This window comes from Solanum dulcamara, chromosome 1 (genome assembly GCF_947179165.1).
Source record: "Solanum dulcamara chromosome 1, daSolDulc1.2, whole genome shotgun sequence".
NCBI lineage: Eukaryota > Viridiplantae > Streptophyta > Magnoliopsida > Solanales > Solanaceae > Solanum > Solanum dulcamara.
The window spans coordinates 82,720,571-82,739,961 of record NC_077237.1 but is presented as its reverse complement, the minus strand read 5'-3'; the positions used below and the strand labels follow the sequence as shown (position 1 = coordinate 82,739,961).

General features: G+C 39.3%; 2 protein-coding genes and 1 long non-coding RNA gene across 7 annotated transcripts; 2 read left to right on the top strand and 1 right to left on the bottom strand.

Moving 5' to 3' along the window:
• Positions 1 to 237: 237 nt before the first annotated feature.
• LOC129880491 (uncharacterized) lies at positions 238 to 857 on the bottom strand. Its single transcript, XR_008765406.1, has 3 exons — positions 812 to 857; positions 600 to 693; positions 238 to 345 (listed from the first exon to the last, which is right to left on the bottom strand). It is a non-coding gene; the product is annotated as an uncharacterized LOC129880491 (long non-coding RNA).
• A 25-nt stretch (positions 858 to 882) lies between these two features.
• Positions 883 to 12,454, top strand: LOC129880467 (uncharacterized). Of its 5 annotated transcripts, none has more exons than XM_055954543.1 (4): positions 883 to 1,193; positions 1,427 to 1,653; positions 3,195 to 3,314; positions 12,432 to 12,454. In XM_055954543.1, exons 2-3 carry the CDS (start codon positions 1,429 to 1,431, stop codon positions 3,306 to 3,308), a joined length of 339 nt encoding a protein of 112 aa, XP_055810518.1. In that variant the 5' UTR covers positions 883 to 1,193; positions 1,427 to 1,428; the 3' UTR covers positions 3,309 to 3,314; positions 12,432 to 12,454. The 5 variants fall into 5 exon arrangements, with proteins under 5 accessions (XP_055810518.1, XP_055810492.1, XP_055810500.1 ...); XM_055954517.1 differs by lacking the exon at positions 12,432 to 12,454 and adding an exon at positions 5,107 to 5,545; XM_055954525.1 differs by lacking the exon at positions 12,432 to 12,454 and adding an exon at positions 4,259 to 5,039.
• Positions 12,455 to 16,323: 3,869 nt separating this feature from the next.
• Positions 16,324 to 19,137, top strand: LOC129889765 (protein SABRE-like). Its single transcript, XM_055965208.1, has 6 exons — positions 16,324 to 16,421; positions 16,529 to 16,660; positions 16,880 to 17,209; positions 17,295 to 17,462; positions 17,652 to 18,024; positions 18,661 to 19,137. Exons 1-6 carry the CDS (start codon positions 16,359 to 16,361, stop codon positions 18,759 to 18,761), a joined length of 1,167 nt encoding a protein of 388 aa, XP_055821183.1. The 5' UTR covers positions 16,324 to 16,358; the 3' UTR covers positions 18,762 to 19,137.
• Positions 19,138 to 19,391: the final 254 nt, after the last annotated feature.

The following is a 19,391-nucleotide window of genomic DNA, read 5'->3' as shown; positions in this document are numbered from 1 at the left end:
ATATCTATGAAGTCGTTACGAACATCAAACGTGTGGAACAATGTAAGAACAAAATAAAATCTACTAATACCAAGTTAACAGAAAAATACACCCCATTGATCCCATTATCAACTAAAATAAGGAAAATACTCTTATTCTAACAGAAATTAAACATTTTTCTTTTCAAATTAATTCACCAAATTGGCCAAGAAAATGAAAACAAAATTCAGTAAATTAATTAATTCATTATTTTGGGGTTGGAATGCCTTAGGCAAAAAGATTTCAATCTTGTTAATCCTTCTTCAAGAAAAGATGGCTCAACTGCAAATGTTATTCTAAGCCAATTCTTCAATCCCACAGCAGTTCCTGAAAAAACAAATCATTTAAATTTATCAAAAGTGAATATTTTTCTAGTTTATATATAAAAGATCGTTAACTTTAAACTTCTAATTTTATTTTTACTAGCGTATTCTTATAGCCAAGAAATAGCATAGTGTGCTTAAGATAACAAATATTCTAAGGATATTTTTTATATAAGTCAAGTCTTTTTTTCTTCGTAAACTTTGCGTTCAATTAAACATATTCTAGAAAATAATATTTTAAAGCTTTATTTACTATACCTGGAAGTAAAATGACAGATTCCTCCTTAGCAAGCTTAAAACAGAAGTCAATATCATCACTTACATCTTTGAGAAGGGCTGAATTGAGCTTCACCTTTATATAGAAAAAATTAAAAAATTAAAACGTAGAAGGACCAAAAAGAAGGAAAAAACAAAAAAGAAGGGACAAAAGTGTATGAAATTAGAAGTTTTGGGGAAGTTAGAGAGTTTACCATAACAACCATTGAGCCTTGAGATTTATAAGGACAATTGATACATGGAATATCGGATATCCTGTATTTTTTCATAACATATATCTGATAACGTAGACAACCTTAATTCTTTGCCCTCGCTTAGAATCTCCGCCGCCGTCATCTCTAAATATACAACGCGTGCATCATTTTCCATTGAATCAACAAGTGATACAAGTAAGATTTTCCGAAGAATTATGTCCTCGATCTCCGCCGGAGTCCTCTGTTGAGGAACAAGATAACTAAAATGTGAAGAGGAAGTATATATTTTTCACTTTCAAGTTTTAACAATCTTGTTTAATTTTGGGTTTCGTCAATACTTTTTCACACTGCTTCGTCTGGCAAAACATCCAACGAGTCAAAGGTAAGTTTTTCTCTTTTCGAATTCGATCGGAATTATCATATTTATCAAAAATGGGCTAACAATCTTCTAAATTCTTTTGTGCTAAAAATCATTGAAAACTATCCAAAAAATTCAATGTTTTTTTGTTTTTTTTTCCTTTTTTGGCCCAATATTATATATCGCAATGTTTGGATTTTTATTTTTTGAGTGCTGGTAAATTTCTAAGCTAAGATGGTTATTTGGGGATTTTGCAGAGATGGGTTCTTTTGAAGGTTTAAGAATGGTGTATAGAAATCTACTAAAAGCAGTGGAAAAGCATATAGGGAAGGAAGAACACAAGGTTCATTTCACTGACTTTATAAGGGAAGAATTCAGGAAGAACAGAAATCTTGAATACCCAAAAGACTCTTCTTTTGTCCAGCAACGAATTAAGCTTGCTCAAAATTATACTTACCTTCTCAGCAGTGTCCACCATCATAAGGTTAGCTTCACCTCTCTAGATATTTACAATTTTCATTGCTTTGTGTTTTTTGCTTTGTACTAGCCACTTTTTGTTATGTCAGATTAAAGTCATCCTAAGCTGTGTGAAGCAAGGGTGTAGGATTAAATTGTTTACATGTCCATGCTTTATATGGGTAAAGAATGTATCAAAAAAGTTCAGACATAACAGCACACAAGGGTGTGGCCTAGAGCTCAATGAAGTGGTTGAAAGCCGTGAGGTTGAGACAAAAAATACTAGGTGATTTTTTCTATCTGTCCTAGCCTTCTTGGTGGATACAATTACCTGATACTACCCGTTGCTGGTGGGAGGTGGCAAGTATCTCGTGGAATTAGTCGAGGTGCGCGAAAGTTGGCTCGGACACCACGGTCATCATAAAAAAAAGTTCGGACATAGCATCGTCCATTTCATTGCTAACTATGTTATTCCACAACAATCAAAAGCTTCTTATATGAAGGTGATGTAATATGAACTCTTCATCAATGTAAGTGTTGCTAAGGAGGTGCTCATGAGTTTTATATTGTGGCATGGTATTGATACCATCAGAAAAGCATTAATAGGGTCAACTCTGTCAATATATCAGCAGAGTATAAAATATTTTTTTGTTTACCGTAAAAGAGATCAACTGAAAAGTAATGATATTACTATTTGTGAAACTTCTTATAATATAGGGGATTACATGATAAGCTCTGTTGGGGGTAAACAAAAATCCTTAATTGGATCAAAATGTAGATGTGTTTACTGTTTTAAGTGATAAAAAATAGAAGGGACAAGAAAAAGATTTTATTATGTTTTTCTTCCTCCCCCCCCCCAAAATAAAAATAAAAATAGGCCTTTCTTGCTTAAGCTTGATTTTAAGACATAGCAATCCAGCTGGGTCATTTTGTCAGACAACCATCTTACAAAGTCAATACCTTATCAACACGGATAGAGTTTTCTATGCATCAGAAATACAAATCTTTTTTTTCTCATCTTCCTTTTCTAGATTCTCCAATTCTGAATGACACTCCTATGGTATTCATATTCCACTCATGGGCATAATCCTAATGCTTATCACTTACCAAATGTTTTGGCTTTGAATTTGAAATGTATTGTATTTTCTGATTAATGCTGCATATTCATATCACTGAAGTTTTGTTTTTCTAATAGATCCTATGTATATCATGTGGTTTTATTCTTTATTAAATATTAGTTGACCATAAAGTTGAAACGAAATAAAGGGAGTCATAGGGATATTGAGTGGCGGATCCAGAATTTCACTAAGGGGGTTCGAAAAATAAAAATGTAGTGCTTGGAATTTGAATTTGGAACCTCAAAGTAAATTTTAAACCCCCAAAACCACTGACTCAACCTATAGTCTTGTGTTCAGAGGATTCAAAATCTGTATATACACACTAAAAATAAAAGAAACACCTTGAATATACGGTGTAATTTTTTGCCGACGGAGTTCGGGTGAACGCCCTCGCCCCTGGGGATATTACTATTGCAGTTTACGAATCACGTGTCTTTCTTTGTTTCGACAGGACCTATTATTTTCTTACAACATTGCAGTGGATAGATCCAATGAGATGACGAAAGTGCTGGGTAAATCTGCTGCAAGTGTGGGTCTCCGCCTTCCTGATGTTTATCAGTCTTGAAAGTTGGTAAGTTTTCACTCTTTCTTTTTCCATTTACTTGTCTATGTGAAAGTGGGGTAAATGATGGATTTATGATATGAAGTTTGCATATTCCTTTCTAAAGCATATCTGTGCATGTGCTTCTGGTCTATGTTGAGGTTCATCCCTTGCTTTTTCTTTCTTAGAAATGAAGGGGTGGGGGATCTGGGATAACAAATCCAATACCTGCTCAAGACTGAATTTGAGTCGGCATTATGCATGTTATATTGTATTAAAGAAAGGTGTTGTTGAAATCAAGGTCTATAGGCCTATTAGCATACTTAATGTTTATAAAATCATTGATAAGCTATTGACTGAAAGATTAAAGGTGATCAGCAAACTTGTATCTGAAAATCAAAATAAATTTATTAAGGGAAGAACTTTGGGGACAAGTAGATCAGGTGGATCATTACTTGCATTTCTACAGTTAGCTTCTTAGTGTTGATAAATGGGATTCTAGAAGTAGAAGGATTCTTCAAATCACAATGGGGATCTAGGCAAGGAGATCCTTTAACTCTATGTTTATTTGTTATGGTGATTGAAATTTAATATGATGCTCAAAAGAGCAGAACTATTGGGGTGGATCAGTGGTTTTGAGATTGAAGGAAATGGTGACAAAAAGGTGGTTGTCTCTCATATTTTATATGTTGATGACACATTGTTATTGTGTGAGGCTTAGAAAGTCCATATGTGCACGGAACTAAGAATCCAGGGAAATTAATCTTCACACTTGTTAATGTAAAGAGACATCATTTGACCACAGAAACTATGTCATACTTTCTTTCATTTTCTTGCACTAGGCCGTTATTTATCTAATGTCTAGCTTAGAGTTGGCCAAAATGATACAACTTCTCCACAACTGTCACCAACAGGTCCAAGATCAGTAGATAACAGTTAATTGATGAGAATTCCATTTTCTGATTTATACTTAGTCTTCTTAATTTTGCAGTGATTCCAAATTCCTATTGGATGTCTCATTTCCAGCAATGTGGTTGGGATCTGAAAATACTTTCTTTTTGAACCTCTAAGGAATAGTTCAACCCAGTGCTACTATGGCAAATTGAGTTTAAGAGCACAGATTGCTAGTTGGCTCATTAAGATAGAATTTAATGTTTTGGAATCTGCAATGCTTGTAATCTTCTATTTCTACGACTCACAGGCTTTTGTTTATACTTGGGTGGTTGTATTGGATGGTGAAGTGAAATTGAGTAATCGGGGCGGTTTATGGGAGTTTGGATCTATGATGTTACTGGACATTGTAATGGTTCTTGTTCTGCAAAGAGCTCGATGTATCTTGGTTTGAATGTGGACCTTTCTCTGATAATTAACCCTTGTGAAATGTGAATAGCTTTCTTGAATGAGCTATGATCTTATACACAAATGATGTAGTTACCTCTGTTAAGCATCACTGCTTTACTAATAGCAGTGGATCATTGGAAATGAAAGTGATCCCAACTCTGTCAACTTATGTACTCCAATTACTTTGCAAATTTTAGGGGCCATTTGCGTTGGAGAAAATGTGTAAAAATTAACCTTCCATATTCATTCATTTGTCACTTGTATTTCTATATCAGTCTCTATATACTTTGACATCTAATAGTCCTTGAAAAAAAAGAAAAAAAGAAAAGAAATTCAATCAGGTCAGTATTCAGTAATAATATAGAACAAGCTTTTAAATCCCTCTATGATACACATTTTCTCACATTCTTGGTAGCTACTTTTGCATCACGTCGTTTCCATCTATGTTACACAATTTCTCAAACTCTTTTTTGGTTTGCAGCTCATGTATCACGTCGAAGGTGGTTTCAGATAATTCTAAGAGGCTGAAAACTGAAATTAGCCCTATAGCCTAGACAATAGCAACGACTTGGAAGAACCTCCTTCCCATATAGGGCTGAAATACTTGGCAAAAGCATATGAATTGTGCGGTTTTGTTGGGAATTCTGATGTTACAGGGTTTAACTTTTGTTTTAAACTATAGTCTGGGGAAAAATAAACTTGTCCTAATGCTCTGAGTAGCTTATTTTGTTCCAATTGCACATGGCTCGACAAACTTACTTTTATAATCTCTTTAGCCTGTGCAAAAATTCATCCTGCAGCATATACTTTCATATATCAGTCTCATTCTATTTGTGGGAAGTAGAGGATACAATCTCTTCCACATGGTGGTGTCTGGACTGACTTATATAAATCTCAATTATTTCACTGGATATTTGATATCTCGATGGTCAGTTTGGATTTTCGGTTTGTTCATTTTTATTAACCAAAATCGAACCATACTAATTTGGGTCATTCACACTAATGCCTCTATTTTGGAGTGGTCTTTTGGGGGTGGTATTTTATTTTTGTCCTTCAATACTTTAAGCCAAAAAAAAGTGAATGAAAATATCCTTGATACTGAAATAGCAAATTACTTTTTTTTTGCTTGGCATTAATTTATATTTTGTATCATAATATTTCACAAGTTAGACTGAAAGCCAAAATTAAACTCAGCATTTTAGATTATGCAAAGAAAAATAAAGAAGGAAAAGATGATAAGTTGTGCAGTATATTTAGAATTTGTTTTAGTGTTGATGCTTTTTGAGCATATGTCTTTATCATCATTTTTAGAGGGGAAAAAACATGAATAATTATAAGACCGTACAAATTGCCCTCAAGTCTTTTTTTTTCCAATACTTTTTCTCTTTTAGCAATTCTACTTATACCCAGTTGGATATAAGTCTTTAGAAATTGTCACATGGGCATAACTTCAAAAATTTGTGCAAAAAAAAAAAAAAGATGAAAAGAAATGAATTGTATAGTATTTTTAGAATTTATTGTAGTGCTTAGTGTCACGGACTTAGACTTCCACTAAGACTTCCGTGCGGCACTTGACAACTTACTCACGAATCTTTCACGATCTTGTAAGCTCAAGTAAGCCTTTAAGACTAGATCGCTAAGGGAATGCTAGATTGTAAGAAAGACAAGAGAGCTTTTATGAAGAAGGCTTTTGTATTGCTTGGAAGAATACTTGTTTGCTTGATGGTTTGCTACAAATGAATGCCCCCTCTATTTATACTACTCCTAAGGGGCTCAAGTGTAAATAAAAATTGCTATACAAGTCCCTCCATATTTACAAAGAAGTCCCTCTCTAGAATTCTCTACACACTCTAGAGAATTCTAAGTCTTTCAAGACTTCTCTACAAGTTTCTATAAGGATCTAGAGTCTTCCACTAACCTCTCCAAGACTCTAGATTCTTCTACCTTCTTCAAGATCAAGTGGCGGGTCATAACACTCTCCCCCACCTGATGTGGCGACGACCGCGGCGCACTGCTGCTGCAAGAACTCCCGTATTTTGTCCCTGAACTGCCACAGGTCTTCATATCTCTCCCAGGTGGCCTCCTCCGGAGATTGTCCCTTCCAATGGACTAAGAACATAGCAGTGGCCTGTTGTCCCTGTTTTCGCTTGGCTTGGTAGTCCACAATAGCCTCGATGTCTCGATCATGGGAGGCGGTGATTGTGAGTGGCGCCCGACTTGATTCTCCTCGGCTAGGATCATCCTTGTCCACATGGTACGGCTTGAGGACGCTGGCATGGAAGACTGGATGAACCTTAATATGCGGTGGTAGCTCCAACCTATAAGAGATCTTGCCAACCTTGGCAACGATCCTGAACGGGCCCTCGTACTTTCGCACCAAGTTTTGATGCATGCCTCGCAACGCCTTGAATTGCCTGGGGTTGAACTTGACCAAGACCATGTCTCCAACTTGGTAATCCGTGGGACGACGCTTGCGGTCGGCAAACTTCTTCATCTTCTTCGCTGCCTTGTCCAAATAAGACTTGGCAGTGTCGAGCTGCTCCTCAAATCCCTTGGCCATGTGATAAGCCCCCAAACTCTTGCCCTCGAACGCGGCCGGTAGTGAATGTGGAGTTTGTGGCTGTTGGCCTGTGGCTAGCTCGAATGGTGTTCGCCCTGTGGCCTCACTCCGCTGTAGGTTGTAAGAGAATTGGGCTACGTCCAGTAGTCTAGCCCAATCTTTCTGATGGGAGCTCACAAAGTGCCTCAAGTAGCACTCCAGTAAGGCATTGACTCGCTCCGTCTGGCCGTCCGTCTGCGGGTGGAAACTAGTGGAGAAATGTAATTTTGTGCCAAGAATTTCGAACAATTCTCTCCAAAAGTTCCCGGTGAAGCGTGGATCTCTGTCGCTAATGATATGTCTTGGCAATCCCCAATACTTCACCACATTCTTGAAAAATAGCCTGGCAGCCTCCTTAGCAGTGCAACCTGCCGTGGCGGGCATGAAGCTGGCATATTTGGAGAACCTGTCCACCACGACCATAATCGTCCCGTACCCGTCGGACTTCGGTAAGCATGTGATGAAGTCCATGGTCACGCTCTCCCATGGACGCTCCGCTATGGGCAGGGGCTCCAAGAGTCCTCCTGGTTGGCGCTGCTCTACTTTGTCTTGCTGGCACACAAGACAAGTCTGTACATAGCATTCAATATCGTCCCGCATGCGTGGCCAGTAGTAAATCGCCTCAATCAATGCCCTCGTGCGACGCTGCCCTGGATGTCCGGCCCATAATGTGTCGTGACTTTCCTTCATGATTCGTCGCCTGATAGTCCCGAATTTCGGCACATAGATCCTTCGCCCGGCGGTAAGCAAGAGTCCATCTTCTACCCAGAAGCGCCTTGTCTTGCCCTGAACGGCTAACTCCATAAGCTTCTTTGCCTCGGGGTCATGCTGTAGACCATCCTTGATTGCATCTTGGATGTCGCAATGTGCTGTGGTGATGGCCGCCAGCTCGAACTTCCTGCTAAGGGCATCGGCCACAACATTGCCTTTGCCCGGCTTGTACTCCAGTTCATAATCAAACTCGGCCAAGAAGTCTTGCCACCTAGCTTGCTTCGGGGTGAGTTTCTTCTGCGACTGGAAGTAGCTAGTGGCCACGTTGTCGGTCTTGACTAAGAATTTGGAGCCAAGTAAGTAGTGTCTCCATGTGCGTAGGCAATGGACGATGGCTGTCATCTCCTTCTCCTGTACGGTGTACCGCCGTTCTGTCTCGTTCAGCTTGCGGCTCTCGAAGGCGATAGGGTGCCTCTCTTGCATCAATACTCCTCCAATGGCATAGTCAGAGGCGTCCGTATGCACTTCGAATGTCTTGGAGAAGTCAGGCAACGCTAGGACCGGCTCCTCTGTCACGGCAGCCTTGAGGTCTTCAAAGGCCTCCATGCACTCCTCGCTCCAGACCCACGGCTTATTCTTCTTCAATAGCTCAGTAAGTGGAGCGGCTTTGGCGGAGTAGGCGCTAATGAACCTGCGGTAATAGTTAGCAAGTCCAAGAAAAGATCTAAGTTCGGTTACCTTTGTGGGCGCCTCCCACTCTTTGATGGCCCGAACTTTTGCTTCGTCCATCCGTAGCTCTCCCTGGCTGATAACATGTCCCAAGAAGTGCACTTCATGTTGGGCAAACTCGCACTTCTCCCGCTTGATGAAGAGCTCGTTCTCGCGCAAGACTTGGAACACTTTCTTTAGATGTTCCACGTGCTCCTCCAAGGTGTTGCTATAGATGACTATGTCATCCAAGTAGACTACTACAAACTGATCTAGGTAGGGGTGGAAGATCTTGTTCATTAGTGTGCAAAAGGTGGCGGGTGCGTTGGTTAGGCCGAAGGGCATCACCAACCACTCGTAAGCTCCGTACCTCGTTACACATGTGGTCTTCGGTTCATCTCCCTCTGCTATGCGTACCTGGTAGTAGCCCTTCCTTAAATCCACCTTGGTGAAGTACTTGGCTTGTCCAAGTCTATCAAACAAGTCGGCAATGAGCGGGATGGGATACTTGTTCTTCACGGTCACCTTATTGAGCGCTCGATAGTCTATGCATAGGCGCAACGAGCCATCCTTCTTCTTCTGAAACAATACCGGCGCGCCATAAGGTGCCTTGGATGGACGGATATGACCGGCCTCGAGGAGCTCCTTCAACTGCTTCCTCAGCTCCTCTAACTCGGGCGGAGCCATGCGGTATGGTGGGTATGCGGGCGGCCTTGCTCTTGGCTCCAGCTCGATCCTGTGGTCTACCTCGCGCCTTGGAGGTAGGTGTCTTGGCAACTCTTCGGGCATCACGTCTTTGTTTTCTTCAAGCACCTTCTCTATGCAAGGTGGCAATGTCTCCTTAGCACCATTGCCTTCATCCAAGCTCGCAATGGTGGCTACGAACGTCGGCTCCCCCTTCTTTAGGCCCTTCACAAGCTGCATGGCCGACAGATGGGTTCGTCCTTCCTTCTTTGGCATCTTGACTAGAGGTACCATGCAGGGTCCCTCTCGCTCCATCACCAAGAGTTGTTGGAGGTAGGGATCGATCATCGTGTGGTACCGTTGGAAGAACTCCTGTCCAAGGATGATATCAAAGATATCTAAGGGGGCGACAGTGAAGTTTGTCTTACCTTGCCACTTGCCCAGCGTGATGTCCACTCCATGAGCGACTCCGCACACGGGAGTCAATGGTGCATTGACCGTCTTCAGGCGGGTGTTGCTTGGCCCGTAACTTAGCCCCAACCTTGCTGCCGCCGTCTTGGTCATGATGTTGGCTTCTGCTCCAGAATCCACCATGGCACGAGCTGGTCGTCCGTTGATGGATATGTCAACATATTGGGCAGAGTAGTCTCCTGCCTTCTCAGCTTGCTTCGTGATGGCTCCACATAGCCCGATCATGCCTAGCTGAGTCGTGTCCGAACCCTGCCCTTGGTCCCCCTCCTTGTCCTTTCGCTCCCGCAGAATGGCACCAAGATTCTTCATCTCCGGACACCTAGCGTAGCCGTGAGGACCTCCGCATATGTAGCAGCCGCTGCCCTTCGAGGTCTGCTCCTTTCTCTCGGCATAGCTTTGTCGCCCGAACCTCCTGCCGTCGGACTTGCTGGAATCATGGCTCTTGGGTGGAGGATGTTGCTCTTTGCCTTTGCCACGATCTCCCCCACCTTTGGCATGACTACTCCTTATTTCTTTGCCCTTGCCTCTGTCATGCCTGTCATGCTTAAAGTCCGTCAAGGCTTCGGCTTGGGTGATGGCCTCATCGATGGTGCTGACTTGCCGGCGTTCCAACTCCGTCTTGGCCCAACTCTGCAGTCCATCCATGAAGTGGAAGAGCATATCTTCATCTGTAAGGTTGGGGATTTGAAGCGTAAGGGTAGTGAACTCTTTCACGTAAGCCCGTATGCTACCCGTATGCTTCAGCTCCCGGAACTTGCGTTTGGCCTCATAGATGACGTTGTTGGGGAAGAAGGCCTTCTTAAACTCGTCCCGGAATTGCTCCCAGGTGTTGATGGTGCATAGCCCTTTCCCGATCTCGGACTCCTTGCGCTTCCACCATAACATGGCCATCTCCGAGAGGTATAGTACGGCTGTGTTGATCCTCGTCTCATCGTTCTTCACTTTGTTACACTTGAAGTAATTCTCCAAGTGCCAAAGGAAGTTCTCCACCTCTTGTGCATCACGGGCACCTTTGAACATCGGTGGCTTGGGAGCCTCAATCTTGGCCTCCCGGTCCGCACTGGACGTCATGCATCTCCCAGCATCTATGTCTCCTTTGAGTGCTGCCATCTCGGCCTTCATGGTCTCCACCGTGCTTAGCGCGTCTATGAGCCGACACTCCAAGGAAGTGATCACCTCCTTCATCTCGTACTCGGCAGCCTTGCGCACCTCCAACTCCTTCCGGATGTTGTCGTTCTCCTCAAGGGTGAACTCCTCTAGAGACTTGAACTTGCCGTCGACCTTGTTCAAGCGCTTGCCTAATATCTCCACTGCTTGTCGGGCAGCATCCACCCTTGCAATCCACTCCATGCCGGGTGTGACGTCCACGGGCTCCTCGCCTCGCTCATCGTCACTAACCTCAGTGGCCGAGGGTGAGTAGGATGTTAGGGCCTCGCTTGGTGTAGGCTCAAGCGGCACCTCCTCATTTCTCTTAGAGTTTTTCTTTCCTTTGCGGTGCTTCCTTCCAACATCTTGCTTGACGTTGGTGGCGGTAGTGGCATTGATGTCTCCCTCACTTGCCATATCCCTTAGTAGAACCTTGCTCTGATACCACGTTGTCACGGACTTAGACTTCCACTAAGACTTCCGTGCGGCACTTGACAACTTACTCACGAATCTTTCACGATCTTGTAAGCTCAAGTAAGCCTTTAAGACTAGATCGCTAAGGGAATGCTAGATTGTAAGAAAGACAAGAGAGCTTTTATGAAGAAGGCTTTTGTATTGCTTGGAAGAATACTTGTTTGCTTGATGGTTTGCTACAAATGAATGCCCCCTCTATTTATACTACTCCTAAGGGGCTCAAGTGTAAATAAAAATTGCTATACAAGTCCCTCCATATTTACAAAGAAGTCCCTCTCTAGAATTCTCTACACACTCTAGAGAATTCTAAGTCTTTCAAGACTTCTCTACAAGTTTCTATAAGGATCTAGAGTCTTCCACTAACCTCTCCAAGACTCTAGATTCTTCTACCTTCTTCAAGATCAAGTGGCGGGTCATAACATTAGAAACTAAAGTTATGCTTTTGGGGGCACATGTTTTTTGTTAAGGTTATTGTGTTTTATCACGAATTTATACAATATTGGAATGTGTATGTAGTGGAATAAGAATTTATGTTGCATTGCCATCTCCACTTTCACGTACCACGATATTATGTAATATCTGAATGCATACGTAATGGAATAAGGATTTATGTGTCATCGCCACTTCAATTCCATGTGAAAATGAAGATGAATAACAATTCCTAAAATTTATTTTTACTTCAATTTTTTCCCCTTAGAATACTACTTTTTTAAATATATGTATGTAGTAGGTATGATTAATGTATGTCGGACAACTTTTTTTCTAGTATATACGTATAGCAGCTCAATATATGATTAATTTTCATTCATTTTTTTTCATGAAAAACAAGCTACAAATATTTCTTACAATATGCTGTTATATATATTCTCATTCACGTTAAGAGGATTTTTGTGAGGAAAATTAGCGAACATGATATTTGATCATCGAATTTTTTTTATTATCTACATCACGTTGTTTAAGTTTGAATTCAAGTTATGTTAAGACTATTCTTTTTTTTTTCATGGATTCTTAAGATTGTGATTTTGAATCTAGCGTGCTATTGAAGAGTCATTTGGGTGACATTGATTCTGTGTCAAGATGGGACATATGAGATGGTTGTATATAATGTTATGATTATCGAATACTTGTGATGATTGGATTGATCGTGATATTATGATTGTGGTATGGAGGAGAAACGATTATATACGGGTTACTTGTGGAATTGCTATTTTGCATACTTACATGTTCATGCTTTACTTGCTTAGATATCATAGTGATCTTGTCGGTCCACATCAATTTATGTTCTTTTGAATATCACGGTGGTCGTGTCGATCGGCATAACAATTTATGTGTTTTGAATAATTAATTAATTTTAATTTAAAACTTAATTTTGAATTGAATATTATAGAAATGATGCTTTTACTATTTTTTAAATTAAATAATTTTTTATATAAATACATATATAATGCATTTCTAACATAATAAAAGAAATAAATATAAACAATAAGTGTAATACATTTTGAATTTAATATACTATATTTATTATAGGCATGTTTCAATACATGTGGTGGATATATAATTAAAATATTTTTAATATAAATGTATTATAAGTATTATGTGTGAATTTCAAACATTCTAATACTATTCAAATTAATTTACGCTGTTAGAAATATATTATATTTGTTGAAATAACAACAATTGAATTCATAACAATGTATAATATTGAATTCTAATTGAAATGCATTTTAAATTCAATATATTATACTTATTATAGAGATGTTTCAATGCACGTGGTGAATATATAACTAAAATCTTTATAATACAATACTATATATTTAGCATCATTAATAAGAGAAAAAATAAACAATAATTAAAATATATTTTAAAATTAATTTATGATACATATTATAGGCATCTTTCATTGAAATGTGGTGAATATATTCCAATACACTACTTTACCTAGACATCTGCATTAGAAATAAGGTTCAAGTAAGCAAAGTTCCATCTTTTCGAATCAAGGCAGAGAAACATTCTGGGTGGTCTTTTGCACCTCCATGATTTTGAAGCTGCTAGGTCCACAAGAGGAGAGCCCTCAGTCCACTGCATGTCATGGATTCTTTATGAAAGTGCAGTGCCTAGTGCACATATAATTTCAAGACTCGGTGTCAGTTAAATGTAAAAGAATGGTTCTTTCCCTATTCTGGTGCTTGAATATTTGCCAGCTATATCCTCCTACTATGTAGCTTTGTTCGCTATCAATAAAGACACCCAACTTATGGGTTCTTATTAGAAAAAAGGTTAGCAAAGTTCAGACCAGGACACTTACATTTGAACAGTAAAGTTCTGGCTAAGAAGATCAGGGCTTAGGTGAGGGTATTCTCTTGCTATTGAAGCTCTTTTGATTTTAGTAATGCACTTGACCAGGAAAAAGTGATTACTTGTCCTTTTTAGCTGTTTTGTAATCTTCAATTCTGATATTTTTTGTTATCAGAACTGAATGTAGTTTCTTTCACATGGAACCACTTGAATCAAAATATTTTATTTTCCATTTCTCAATGCAGATATATGATTTTGACCGGGATTACAAAGATATTGGGATTGCTAAGTTCACAATAAAGTGCTTTGTTATGAGAAACTGCCTGCCGAATGCCAAGTCAGATATGCTTCTATCAGCATGGGATCCTCCTCCAGAATGGGGAAAGTAATGCTGCTCTTTTTGTTTCTTTTCATCTCTGTTCTCCTTCTTGCATTATTAGTCATGCATTTGTTTGTGCATTTCTCCTTTTGCTGGTTGGTGCCTTAATTGAATCTTTCTGTTGTTTCTTTTTTGAGTCAAAGGTAACTGATTGTATTAAACCATAACTTAGCACATGAAAAAAATGCTAAGTTAAGAACTTTACAAAAATATACTTGCAAACAAAACAGGAGCCCCTTTTCAAAAGATGAAAACTTATATATTGCCAATTAAATCTACTAATTTTCCTATATCGCCCCACATATTCTGTTTACACCAAAAAAGAAGTAGACTAAGACAGTTCATCCTAATCTTCTGGATAGGACTGCTAATGTCTTCAAATTGTCTTGAGTTCCTTTCTTTCCAAATTATCCACCATATATACCAATCTTCATCTCCACTTCTTTTCCCCACACTCTTCCAGCAGCTAAGAAGACCCAATGTCGATCCAGGCATAACCCATTTGACACCCAAAATACAAAAGAACATGTTTCACAGATTTGTAGTTGTCTTACAAGGTAAAAAGAGATGCTCATTATTTTCAGCAGTCTGCCCAATTAATAGACATCTTGAACAAATATGACGACCTCTTCTTTGTAACTTGTCTAGTGTTAAACAAGCTTTCCTGATCACCAGCCAAATAAAGCATGAGACTTTCATAGGGATTTTTGCCCTCCCAACTTCCTTCCAATGCCAATTTAACTTGATTGGGCCTCTCTGATTTAGGTACCAATAAGCAGATTTGACTGAGAAGGTACCTTTGGTATTACATTTCCATCTGAGACTGTCTGGTCTCTCATTTATGCCATTAAAGGATTCTAACAACTGTAACATTGCAGCAACAATTTCAGTTTCCTAATCATTAAGAGCCCTCCTAAAATTTAAGTTCCACCCTTGATGATTACACATTTGATTGATACTAGCATTACTTTGGGGACAAATTGAAAATAGTACAGGATTAGTGGCCTTTAAACTGCTCTGTCCAATACAATGATCTTCCCAGAATGCCGTCTTCCTTCCATCATCCTCAGAAATCTCCACTTACCCCAGAACTCCTGCCATTGGATCCTGATAGCTTTCCAGATACTACTACCATGTGGACTATCAGACTCATGTGTAATCCACTGATTGATTGAGTCTTTCTGTTTTATGGCTATGTATGTATGTCTAATGAGCTTTTATCACTGTAATCCTTTTCCTGAATTGAAGATAATGTTCCATCAGGACATGTCCTCATTTACAGCTTTTCTCTAGTGCCTGAAACATATTTTTCCTGTCCGCAGAACAGTCTCTCATGCCCTTAATTGGCTGTCATGTCCTGATCTGTTATGCTTATCCTTTTGCACTTAATCCATGCCCTGTAACCATCATCTTGCACTTAATTGAACAAAATCTGGTCCTAGTACTCAATTATTCCATATTTGGGCAATTAGTTTTGGCCAAAGTACTTACCCATTATTACGTCTGTGTACATGATTTGATTAGTAACAGAACGTACTTGATTATTACAACTGTCCTCTTGTAATAGCTCCGTATACCTTATTATCTGAAACCTAGTTAAACTTGGTGTTCGATTCCTGTCTAATTCATTGAGTTTGTGTGGCAAAGGCAAGACAGAGCTCTCTTTTACTTCTACCTAGAATTAAGAGTATCAACACTTGGCTTAATGTCGATGTCTTCTGAAAACCACTAGGCTTTCATTGCATAAAATTCTTTTCTTTTTTTTGGTCACCACATACATATTGAAAAGGAAAAAGAGAAGCATCATTAGATGAAAATTGAAAAATCTGCTAATGGGAGGACTGGTAGCTTACCTAGCAATGTTCTTGGAAATCATAATGTTGTTTTTTCTTGTTCCATTGCATTGTTATCATACTATCTTTACTTGTCATTAACTCAGAAAAGTGATGGTCCGGGTAGATGCTAAACAGGGGGCTCCGAAAGACAGAAACTCTACCATTGAACTGTTGCAGGTAATAATAGTTCTTTTTGAGAAAGATATTGAACCTTTTAAGTTATTTCTTTTCTTGAGAAGATGTCACATAGTCCGGAACTTAAAGTTATCTCATTGAATTATTCACTAGATCTTCGCATTAGGACAGTTCTAAGAGATCAATCCTTTTGCATTCTTTTGTTGTCTTTTGTGATAATTCTTCTTATAACCTGTTTAGAGTTTTCCTTTGTGTAGGTGGAAATATACCCCTTAAAGATACATCTAACTGAGTCAATGTACAGCATGATGTGGGCATATTTTTTTCCAGAAGAGGAACAAGACTCCCACAGGCGGCAGGTGTGTCTCAGGTCCCATTTATCAGTTGTACTACACAATGATTTTTAACCCATGTGATATTTTGATTATGTGACAAGACAATGTTCAAAACATTTTTTTTTTTGTAGGAAGTATGGAAAGTTTCAACTACTGCTGGTGCCAAGCGTGCAAAAAAAGGCTCTTCAGTGCAGGAAGCACCAGTGTCAAGTAGCCATTTAACTAAAGATTCTCAGTCTTCCTCTTATGGTGATTTATCCCAGGTGAGTCTCTGATTCCTTAATCTGGTTGTTGTTTGCTTATTCATCTTGCTAACTAATGGAAGCAGACGGTGGAGTGAACTGTGCTTCGTGCGTCCTCTTTATTTAAGTTTATTTTACAGACATGGGCAAGTTCTCCAGTATACTTGCTTAATCTCTAACCAAACAATTCTCGAGCATATCTTTTTCGACAAATGAGTTGTGTGGGCTGAATGTGTGCAGGCAACAAAGAACCAAAAAGCTAATGCTAGTGTTGTGGCCCCTAAGCTAAGACGAACGTCCTCCTTTGACAGAAACTGGGAAGAAAATGTAGCTGAATCTGTTGCTAATGAACTTGTACTGCAAATGCACTCATCAAGTGTTTCTTCTTCAAAAAGTGGGTCCCTTGCAAGTATTGAGCATCCAGATGAAGCTAACAGAAACAAATTCAAGGAATCGAAATTAATTAAATCTGGTCGTTCTAATGAGGAGAAAAAGGTGGGGAAGGCACATGACGAGAAAAAATCTAGGCCCCGAAGAATGAGAGAGTTCCATAATATCAAGATTAGTCAAGTTAGTCATTTTTTTGTCATTATGTGTTTGTTTTGTAAATTTGTTAGTTCCTTAACTAACTCATTCTTATTTATGCATGGGATAGGTTGAGTTACAAATTACTTATGAAGGATCGAGATTTGCTGTGGGTGATATGAGACTGCTGATGGATACATTCCATCGTGTTGAATTTACTGGGACCTGGCAGAGATTATTCTCACGAGTTAGGAAGCATATCATCTGGGGAGTTCTTAAATCAGTAACGGGAATGCAGGTTATAATCCCTGGAATTTATTTTTAACTTCTCATTGCCTAGCCAATATTAAATCAATGTTTTCAGCTTCTGGTTCATGTAGCTACATTACAACCACCCCTCTTCTGTGATAAGTATCTGAGACTGTTAGATTACCTCAGGGGGTTCTTAAAGCTTAACGTGGGCCTATGTCTGTTAATTTTAATACAGGGCAAGAAGTTTAAAGCAAACAATCAAAAGGAAGCCGGTCCTTCTGGTGTTCCCAATATTGATCTGAATCTCAGTGATAGTGATGGTGGTTCAGCTGAAAAATCTGAGCAGAATCCGTTATCCTGGCCTAAGCGTCCCACTGATGGTGCAGGTGATGGTTTTGTCACCTCGGTGAAAGGCCTTTTTAATTCTCAGCGTAAAAAGGCTAAGGCTTTCGTGCTTCGGACAATGAGGGGTGAAGAAGATGACTTGCACGCTGACTGGAGCGAAGGTGAGGCTGATTTCTCTCCCTTTGCCAGACAACTAACCATAACAAAGGCCAAGAAGCTGATTAGACGACATACAAAGAAGTTCCGTCCTAGAGGAGCAAAAGGTTGGTTGATCTCTGACATTCGAATGTTCTCTTTTTGCATATTGGGCCTTCTGTCTTTCATGAGGATAACATTATATCAAGGGAAAATGGCTAAAATGACGACCAAACTATGAACGGGTTTGCAGCAACACACTCATACTTTACGGGGGATCTATTATCCCCCTTGAATACTTTCTTAAAGCATTTTTTGGCATATATCCGCCGTGACACAAGCCAAAACTCAATTATGGAAGAATATAGTGATTCACGAGATTAAATTCCAAGAGATTCAAGTGATTTCTTCATCTAAAAATTGAAGTGTGAAGAAGAGGGTTTCCATTTTTCTTTTGTTCGAAGAGTGTAAATGAGTGATGACGACTGAACCCCTTTGTGTTTTTGCCTTTTTATCAGCACGTGCGTACAAATAAAATAACAAAGCTTTGATTTGTTATTCAGCTCACCCAATAAATGTCAAAGAAATGCTTTAAAAATATATCCAGGGGGGTCGTAGTAACCCCATAAGGTATAATTGTGTTACTACAAATCCAGCCGTAGTATAGGCGTCATTTTAGCCATTTTCCCTAATATCAAATATTCTAACCTCCATGCTACACTGAGTATCAGTGACTGTTTTGCTGATCCACTATTCCTTTCCAGGTTTATCTTCTCATAAAGATTCACTTCCCTCATCGCCAAGTGCAAACGCCACATTTGACAGTGATTCTTCAAGTGAAACATCACCTTACGAGCAAGAGTAGCAGAACTTGATAACAGTAAAACAAATATGATTTTAGGATGTAAAGTGGGACTGCCAATTGCAGCCTCGACGACTCCTGCTTAGATTGTGTGAAAATGCCTACTTGTTCTAAAAAGCAGAACAAGGTAAGAGCTGTCCACTACCTATTAACATATCATTGCCTTTTAGAGCTCTGAAGATATATTGGAAAATAGATGTGAGGTGACAACCTTTGAGTCATGGTTCATTTTTAATCTTCTTTTTATTCTGTCACCCATGTAGAATGGACTTTTGGACTTGTAATAGTTCAAAATTTTGTAATCATGTCCTATGTTTAGCAAAAAGCCAAAGAGTTTATCACTGCAAATACCCATACATTTAGCACTGTAAAATTATGAAATTTCATTTGCTAAAATCTTTCACACTTCATCACGATTGTTAAGAAAGGTCCAAAATTGCCTCTATGATTTGCGAAATGATCTACTTTTTCCCTCCGTATAAAGTTGGGGTCAATTATGCCCTCGCCGTTGAAAGTTGGTGCACATTTGCCTATATTTGTCAATTAAACTAACAATATCATTATAACATAGAAAAAAAATGAAAAATGACCCAAAGTTACCCCTATTGTCTTCAGGTGACATCTATGCCTTCT

Coding starts and splice junctions, on each gene's coding strand:
- LOC129880467 (XM_055954543.1), top strand. CDS start 1,429: ATGGGTTCTTTTGAAGGTTTAAGAATGGTGTATAGAAATCTACTAAAA. Junction 1,654..3,194: donor GCAGTGTCCACCATCATAAG/GTTAGCTTCACC, acceptor TTGTTTCGACAG/GACCTATTATTTTCTTACAA.
- LOC129889765 (XM_055965208.1), top strand. CDS start 16,359: ATGTACAGCATGATGTGGGCATATTTTTTTCCAGAAGAGGAACAAGAC. Junction 17,210..17,294: donor ATAATATCAAGATTAGTCAA/GTTAGTCATTTT, acceptor TGCATGGGATAG/GTTGAGTTACAAATTACTTA. Junction 17,463..17,651: donor AATCAGTAACGGGAATGCAG/GTTATAATCCCT, acceptor ATTTTAATACAG/GGCAAGAAGTTTAAAGCAAA.